We start from the raw sequence: 9,456 nt of genomic DNA on the forward strand, positions 1-9,456 counted from the left end.
CACTTGAACCCATGAGTTTGAGACCAGCCTGGGCAACATGGCAAAACCCCACCTCCACAAAAAATACCAAAAATTAGTCAGGCATGGTGGGACACACCTGTAGTCCCAGCTACTCCAGGGGCTGAGGTGGTAGGATTACTTGAGTCCAGGAAGTTGAGGCTGCAGTGAGCTGTGATCGCATCACTGCACTCCAGCCTAGGTGACAGAGTGAGACCCTGTCTCAAAACAAAAATGCCATGCAGCTGGACTGGTACAGGACACTAATTGAGAGGGGATAGAAAAGAAGTTGCCATGCCCTCTATTTTCTTAGCCAATGCTCTTCCCTAGCAAGATCTAGATCAATCCACACTGTTTCTGTTTCTTTGCTGGAGGTGAGACCCTTCAGTAGTCAAACAGCTGTCATGTCTGGGGTCTGCATAACTTGTTTGATGACTAAGGGAGACCCATAGGGCCATTTCTTACAGCCCACAGCCACGCCCTCTGTGAAGAGGAAAAGGCAACTCTTCCAGCAAGGAAGTCCTCACCCCTTTTCAAAAACTTTCCTAGGCAAACTTGTAGGCTGTTAATGACCAGTTATGACCTCCCAGCCCTTACTCAGGAGAAACCACTTCGTAATGTGGGTTTTCAACCTTGGCTGCACATTGCAGTCACCTGGGGATCCCCCCTCAACCGCCCAACAAAGATTCTGATGTTATTGGTCTGAGGTGCTGCCTGAGAATTGGTGTTTCCAAAGCTCCTCTGGTGTTTTGTGTTTTTCTAGCACAAGAAAAGTTGTGAGTCACTGTAGTGCAATACAGTTGAATCACAATTGCCACAATTGTGTAGGGTCCATCAGAACCACCTGAAGGACTTCATAGTCCACAGCTGGCTAGGAGCTACCCCTAGGCTTCTGATTCAGTAAGTGAGAGGCAGAGCCCAAGGCTGTACATTTCTAACAAGTTCCAGGTGCTGCTGCTGCTGGTCCAGAGACCACTGCATTAGAGGCCAGAGTTCTCAACTATTGACTGCACATTAGAACCATCCGGACAACATTTAAGACATACTGATGCCTATACACCAACCCAGACTAACTGAATCAAAATCTCTGGTAATGGGGCTCCAGAGATTTTTTTTAATGCTCCCAGGGGATTCTACTGTAGAGCAAGTTGAGAACCACTTCTAAACAAAAGAAAAAAATTCTTACTAAAAAGGTTAAAGAGACATACATCAAGTTTGCAGGCTTTCTAGACAATGGAACTTCAAACATAGGATTTGCCTGTGGTATTTATTCTTTCTTGGGGCCCACTTGCAGTGTACTTTATAGGATGATGTATCAGAAACCTTGACCCAGCAACCTAAAAATAGTGGTCAGCATCGATGAGTCTCATCTGTTACAACAAAAACGAAAAACAGTTACAAGGCCCCACTCCAGGGGAAGCTCAGGCACCCCCCTTGGAGATGTGCCCAAGAAATGGCTCCTAATAAGCCACTCAAATTCTGCCATTGAAAGGGAACACATGGGCAAGATATATCTTGCAGCCTAGAATTTTTTTTATTTATGTGACTTTAGTCTCTTCTTTGTATAGTGACTTTGTAGAGGAAGAGAAATTACAACACCTTACATGCCTAAGTCATGGGGACTAAGTCATGGGGACTCTTCCTCCAGGTTCCCAGAGCAAAAAGCAAAAAGCCCTGTACTCCCTGGTACCCACCTGGTCATCTTGCCCACGGTTTTTCCATCCCAGAGGTACTGCTGCAGGCCCAGAGCCCTCCAGGAAAAGAACTGATATCTAGGAACTCCTCCCCAAGCCCTTTCTTCAACTCATTCTTGCTATGGAAAGAGTGTGGGTTGCAGTGATATCTCAGAAGTTTATTCCATCATATTAAATTCTCAGTAGATCACCCTTTGACAAGTCAGTTTAAAGGATACGATGTAGACAGCTAGAAAAGACACTATTTCTGGGCCAGGTTTTCCCAGCTGTTTAATAAATTGCTCAAAAAATCTCTAATTCATCCTATTTTTGTCACTAGTCGTCATGTCAGAATCTCTGGTTTCATAAAGAAAACTTTTCTGGCCTGACACAGAGCCACTATCTACCGAACTTTGCCGCAGACCAAAATGTCTTCTGAGATCTCCACTCAGCAATCCTTAATATTTTGAGGACAGAAATTTACAAGTGTGCCCTTGATACATAAAAAGGTCACATATTCTAGGGTCCAAGGGTCTCACTGATCCCAGTGATGTCTACATCTCCCCTTCTAGCCGGAAAACTCAAATATATGTGAGGTGTGCAACAAATGGGGACGGCTGTTCTGCTGTGACACTTGTCCAAGATCCTTTCATGAGCGCTGCCACATCCCACCCGTGGAAGCTAACAAGTGAGTAAGACATGTCCCCTTCCCTGAGCCCTTCCTTCTTGTGGTACAGCTCCTCCTGCCACTCATGAGTACTCTGCAGAGTTTCTGTACCTGGTTATGTGTTTCTTGATGCATAAGGAGCAGGCTCCTTAGCATCAGGATCCACAAGTATTATCCAGAGCTGTTGAACAGTGCTGGTAGCAGCAGATTAATGGGAAGCAAAAACTCTTCAAGTGGTTATTGAGTGCAATAGTAAGAGGTGTCAACTTCTACCTCCCCTACGTGGCTCCCAGACCCATGCTCTCTAATGAGGTGATGCCATCATACACTGCCTGCTGGTTTAAAGCGTATGCCACCTGCTGTGGGACCATCACACAGCTGGTAAAGCCAGTGCTGCAGCAGTCTATCAAGCCAACTGACCCTGGGTCACAGGTCACATGTTGAGACCTGTGAATTCTGCAAGTGTGAGTCCCCTGCTCACTTCCTTTGCTAAAAAATGTGCCTTTGGACAGAGGTGATGGTGTGCAGGATACCACGGAGATTGATAAGGTGCTCTGTGAGTGGTGTGTGGACAGAACTGTTAAGGCTGAGAGGATGATCTCTACCAGGAATGTGTCTGACTCTATGAGGGCAGAGCATTGCCCTTCCATAATGGAGGAGGCTACTGTGACCCACCTGCTCCCAAGGTGTCATCTCAGGGGATCAGCATAAACCTCTGCTTTGACCAGTTGGCCAATCTGCGGAGGCAGAAGAAAAATCAGCTTTTTGGTTGAGCCCTTGTATAGCCCCTATCTCTGCACCAGAGATGCAAAGTGCTCTCAAAGGAGCACTTTGTAACAGGTTCCTTGAGCAAGCACTACATGGCCAAGGGGATGCTGGCATCACTAGGATGGGTCATTGCGCTTGCCTGATTATCAAGAGCCTCCTAGCACAGACAGCCTAGTAGAGAAGGTTGGAGAATGAATCTAGGAACAAATGAAAGATATCTGACACCTCTCTGGAGATTTCCTTTTCAAGAAGTTTCTGCAGCACAGATTCTGGGTATAAGATATGGAAGGGCCAAGAGAGAGGATGCCTATAGCCTGTGCTCTGTGCTTACTCAGCAAAGTTGAGAAACAAGAACTTGTTTTCTGATTTTTATATGATCTGATTGACTCATAGAGGCCCAACACTTTGTGCTTAAGGTACTCATTTCCAATAACTGTAGCAAACAGTGCTCATTATCAAGTTCCCAGTGGCTCAGATGGAAACCCTAAGTTTTGAGGTGAATGAGATTCTGTCACTCATGGGGCACTTCAGCCAACAGATGATCACCCCTGCTATCACTATTGGTGTGAGGGCATGCCTTTGGCTATTGAGTCCAAATGGGGCTCTAGTGCAGAGGCCTCCAAGACAGAAGTTGGATACAAGGTGGAAACCACTAGGCATTCTTGAGCAGAGGACTTGAACAACTGTAGGAATGGCGGTTGATTCACAGAACCTGCCATTGCTCACTTTATGCCCCATCTCTCAGGAACCCGTGGAGTTGCATCTTCTGCAGGATAAAGACTATTCAGGAAAGATGCCCAGAAAGCCAATTAGGTCATCAGGAATCTGAAGTCCTGATGAGGCAGATGCTGCCTGAGGAGCAGTTGGTGAGTAAAAATGTGAACCTGAAGCCTCTTCCTTTCTGTTCACCTGGGCAGGAGAAGCACAGTCTTACAAAGTGCTCAAGGAATGGAGCCCAGAAGCAAACTGCTGGCCTATGGTGTGCTTTGCTCCATGACCTAATGCTACAATTCATATTCCAAAGAAAAATCCCGGTCCAAAGAAACTCCCCATGCCATGTTTGTTTCAAAGAGTCCACAGGTTTGGGAGTCGTGTGTTCTCTTTGGGCACTCATATGAGCTCTTTCTCTCTAAATTGCATTTAATTTGAAATGGCCTCCATCTTTTGCAGAAATGTGAATTCCTCCTCTTGAAGGTCTACTGTGATTCGAAAAGCTGCTTTTTCGCCTCAGAACCATATTATGTAAGTAACAGCCAAAAAAATGCTTATACGGGCATTTGTCAAATCTGTGATCTGAATCCCGTGGTACAAGGTGCCATTCTATTTGGCTTGTTGATGAGTTTTTAGTTCAGGCTACTATAGAAATTTATCATAGATTAGGTGGCTTAAACAGCAGAAATGTTTTTCTCACAGTCCCGGAGGCTGCATGTCCAAGATCAGGGTGTCAGTAGGGTCCGGTTCTGGAGAGGGCTGTCTTCTAGGTGGCAGAGACAACACAGGGTTGCTCCCTGTGTTCTTGAGTGGCAGAAAGAGAAGGAGAGAACTCTCCAGAGTCTCTTTTATAAGAGCCCTAATCCTATTCATGAGGGCTCCACCCTTCTTACCTCATGACCTCACAAAGGTCCCACCTCCTAGTACCTTCACAGGGGGGTTAGGATTTTGACCTATGGATTGGGGGAACCCCACAAACCTTTATTCCATAATAGTGGGAGTCTATGGCACTGGGCTGATAGCCTCATTTTGGTCTTTTGCTCAACAGAACAGAGAGGGGTCTCAGGGCCCACAGAAGCCCATGTGGTTAAACAAAGTCAAGAGAAGTTTGAATGAGCAGATATACACCCGAGTAGAAGGGTTTGTACAGGACATGCGTCTCATCTTTCATAACCACAAGGAATTTTACAGGGTGAGTGGCTCTCCCTGCTTCCTTTTCTCTTTCAATTACATCACTTTAAAGTCACTTTCCCTGTCATCTTTTCATGTCAGGTAAATGTTACAATCGCCCTTATCATATGACAAGCCCATACAAGTACAAATCCTGGAAGTATCCTAAAAGCCCTGTGGTGCATGTGGAGAAAATAACAACAAACTGGAAGGTGCCATTGCAAACATGGTCCTATATATAACCTCAGAGTTGACTCATTTCTAGATGGTTTTTTTCACCCATAGAGAAGAGTAGGCTGCAGACTCATTTGTTTCTACTGGAAATAGAAGTGCACTTTAAAGGCATTTAAAGTGTTTCTCTTCTCTAGAGGAAGATACCAAATCAAAGGTCTCAAATGTCAAAATATTGAATTTCTTTACATCTGAACTTCCTGGCACTATTTCAGAAATTAACAAGGATTATGTCAAGGGGTGAGAGTAAAGGGAAAAGGAAGACATTATTAAATGGCCTTAAACATTTCTGTACTATCATAAGGTTACTCAAAAAACGCTGTGCATAAAAATCACACAAGTAGAATTTTTAAAAGTTAAATTAATCCATAAGCTTTTGATCAGAAATTAGATTTCAGTGTAGTAGTATTTCGACTTGTCTTCCACATAAAGATAAATAATTAAATTATCAAGGAACATAAGCAACTCTTAACTAGATTAATTCTCACTTAACATTTGGGATAACCTAAAATGAGGCCCCAGATTATCTGCAACACTGGGTGTCTCAGCTCATTGTGTAATTGCTATGTTGTTTTTTTCTTTGCTTTTTTAGGAAGATAAATTCACCAGACTGGGAATTCAAGTACAGGACATCTTTGAGAAGAATTTCAGAAACATTTTTGCAATTCAGGAAACAAGCAAGAACATCATAATGTTTATTTAACCATTCTTATCTCCTCCCTTCAGATCCTCTGGCAGCTAGCTACGCAATGTGCCTGTGGTCCCACTAATCTCTGACTGCTCCTGTGGAAACTCCACATCACAATTCTCCAAAATTTATCATTGCCATTTTAAAACTGTCTTTTCAGCTTTCAATAAAATTCAACACCCCTTCATGTTAAAAATTCTCAATAAGCTAAGTATTGAAGGAACATATCCCAAAATAATAAGAGCCATTTATGACAAACCCACAGACAACATTATATGGAATGCGCAAAGGAAGCATTCCCCTTGAAAACAAGCCCAAGACAAGGATTCCCTCTCTCACCACTCCTATTCAACAAAGTATTGGAAGTCCTGGTCAGAGCAGTCAGGAAGCAGAAAAAAATAAATGGTATCTAAATAGGCAAAGAGGAAGTCAAACTATCCCTGTTTGCAGACAACATTGATTCTATATCTAGAAAACCCCCTAGTCTCAGCCCAGAAGCTCCTTCTGCTGATAAACAATTTCAGAGAAGTTTCAGAATACAAAATTAGTATACGAAAATTACTAGTATTCCTATACACCAGCAATAGCCAAGCCAAGAGCCAAATCAGGAAGGCAATCTCATTCACGATTGCCACAAAAAGAATAAAATACCTAGGAATACAGCTAATCAGGGAGGTGAGAGAGTTCTACAATGAGAATTACGAAACACTGCTCAAAGAGATTGGAGATGACACAAACAAATGAAAAAACATCCCATGCTCATGGGTAGAAACAGTCAATATCATTAAAATGACCATACTGCCCAAAGCAGTTTACAGGTTCAATGTTATTCCTGTCAAACCACCAATGACATTCTTCACAGAACTAGATAAAACTATTTTAAAATTCATACAGAACCAAAAAAGAGCCCAAATAGCCAAGGCAATCCTAAGCAAAAAGAACAAAGCTGAAGGCATCACGTTACCCCACTTCAAACTATATTACAGGGCTTCAGTAACCAAAACAGCATGGTACTGGTACCAAAAAAAAAGCCACATAGACCAATGGAACAAAACGAAGAGCACAGAATAAGACCACACTCCTATGACCATCTGATTGTCGATAAAAACAAGCAATGGGAAAAAGACTCCCTATTTTATAAATGGTGCTGGGATAACTGGGATAGAAGATTGAAGCTAGACCTCTTCCTTACACCATATACAAAAATCAACTCAAGATCAATTAAAGACTTAATGTAAAATCAAAAACTATGAAGACTCTGGAAGACAACCTAGGCAATACCATCCTGGACATAGGAACAGGCAAAGATTTCATGACAAAGACAAAAGCAATGGCAACAAAAGCAAAATTTGATAAATGGGATCTAATTAAACTTAAGAGATTCTGCACAGCAAAAGAAACAATCAACAGAGTAAACAGACAACCTACAAAATGGGAGAAAATATTTGCACACTATGCATCTGACAAAGGTCTAATAGCCAGCTTCTATAGGGAACTTAAATTTACAAGAGAAAAAGAAACCACCCCATTAAAAAGTGGGCAAAGGACATGAAAGACACTTTTTTTTTTTAAGATGGAGTTTCACTCTTGTTGCCCAGGCCAGAGTGCAATGGCGTGATCTTGGCTCACCACAACCTCTGCCTCCCGGGTTCAAGCAATTCTCCTGCCTCAGCCTCCCAAGTGGCTGGGATTACAGGCATGCACCACTTGACTGATTTTGTATTTTAGTAGAGACGGGGTTTCTCCACATTGGTCAGGCTGGTCTTGAACTCCCGACCTCGGGTGATCCACCCACCTTGGCCTCCCAAAGTGCTGGGATTACAGGCATCAGCCACCATGCCCGGATGAAAAGACACTTTCCAAAAGAAGATACACATGCAGCCAACAAGCATGTTTTAAAAGCTCAATATCACTGATCATTAGAGACATGCAAATTAAAACTACAATGAGACACCATCTCACACCAGTCAAAATGCCTCTTTCTAAAAAGTCAAAAAATAACAGCTAGTAAGGTTGTGGAGAAAAGGGAACATTTACACACTATTGATGGGAGTGTAAATTAGTTCAACCACTGTGGAAAGCAGTGTGGCAACTCCTCATAGTGCTAAAAGCAGAACTGCCATTCCACCCAGCAATCCCATTACTGGGTACATACCCAGAGGAATATAAATCATTCTACCATAAAGACACATGCATGCAAATGTTCACTGCAGCACTCTTCACAATAGCAAAGATACAGAATCAACCTGAGTGCCCATCAGTAACAGATTGGATAAAGAAAATATGGTACATATACACCATGGAATAGTATGCAGCCATAAGAAACAATGAGATCATGTCTTAGGAACATGGATAGAGCTGGAGGCTATTATCCTTAGCAAACTAATTCAGGAACAGAAAACCAAATACCATATATTCTCACTTGTAAGTGGGAGCTAAATGATGAGAACTCATGAACATAATGAAGGGAACAACAGACACTAGGGTCTACTTGAGGGTGGAAGATGGGAAGAGGGAGAGGAGCAGAAAAAGTACCTATTGGTGATGAAGTACTCTGTACAACAAACCCGTGACAGGAGTTTCCCTATATAACAAACCTTCACACATACCCCTGAACCTAAGAGTTTTTTCAATTGTAAATAAATGGATCATTTAAAAAAATTTTAATAATAAAATTGTCTTATCAAGTTCTCTTATTGAATAATTTGGAATGAAACTTACAATTGATAACATAAAGTCTTTCTATAAAGGATCATATTATATCTTCCCAATTATTCAGTTTTGTATTTTTTGTTGTTGCTGTGAAAGCAATCTTTTCCCATTGAATTTTATTACTGATTATTGCCTATTACACAAAGCTACTGTTATTTATATATAATTTTGTCACTGATTACCCTACTGAATACTAGATGGTATCATTTTCACCTTTTACCCAGTGACATCAGGAAGCCTGTGGTGGCTATATAGCACCTCCAACTTTCAATTCATGTAATCGTATTTGGTTTAGGGGATGGAAGCATTCCTCAGTTGAGCACTAAAATCTCTGACAATTCTTTTTTTTTTTTTTTTTTTTTTGAGATGGAGTCTCACTCTGTAGCCCAGGCTGGAGTGCAGTGGCACGATCTCGGCTCACCGCAAGCTCTGCCTCCTGGGTTCATGCCATTCTCCTGCCTCAGCCTCCCGAGTAGCTGGGACTACAGGTGCCTGCCACTACGGCCGGCTAATTTTTTGTATATTTAGTAGAGACGGGGTTTCACCATGTTGGCCAGGATGGTCTCGATCTCTTGACCTCGTGATCCACCCGCCTCGGCCTCCCAAAGTGCTAGGATTACAGGCGTGAGCCACCACACGTGGCCAGACAATTCTTGGTTCTGTTGGAAAATGATTCTGCCAGGGCACCCTGGTGTATTTGCATGTGTAAAGGAGGAAAAAATAATTTTCCCACTACCCTTCTAAGTTTCCCCTACCCAGATCCTCTGGGGCCCCTGTAACAAAACACAGATTAACAAGAGAAAAACAGAAGTTTATTAGCATATATATATATATATATA

General features: G+C 42.5%; 1 protein-coding gene across 5 annotated transcripts in view; it reads left to right on the plus strand.

Moving 5' to 3' along the window:
* The window catches only part of SP100 (SP100 nuclear antigen), a 127,620-nt gene extending 119,040 nt beyond the window's left edge, over nucleotides 1–8,580 (plus strand). For all 5 annotated transcript variants that reach the window (XM_019022213.3, XM_019022215.3, XM_055379677.2 and 2 more), the window contains 5 exons: nucleotides 2,243–2,358; nucleotides 3,851–3,971; nucleotides 4,276–4,347; nucleotides 4,865–5,008; nucleotides 5,810–8,580. In XM_019022213.3, coding sequence (XP_018877758.1) covers nucleotides 2,243–2,358; nucleotides 3,851–3,971; nucleotides 4,276–4,347; nucleotides 4,865–5,008; nucleotides 5,810–5,920 — 564 coding nt within the window. In that variant the 3' untranslated portion in view covers nucleotides 5,921–8,580. The remainder of the gene's footprint in view (nucleotides 1–2,242; nucleotides 2,359–3,850; nucleotides 3,972–4,275; nucleotides 4,348–4,864; nucleotides 5,009–5,809) is intronic.
* The last annotated feature ends 876 nt before the right edge of the window (nucleotides 8,581–9,456 follow it).

Source organism: Gorilla gorilla, chromosome 11, assembly GCF_029281585.2.
Source record: "Gorilla gorilla gorilla isolate KB3781 chromosome 11, NHGRI_mGorGor1-v2.1_pri, whole genome shotgun sequence".
NCBI classification, from domain to species: domain Eukaryota; kingdom Metazoa; phylum Chordata; class Mammalia; order Primates; family Hominidae; genus Gorilla; species Gorilla gorilla.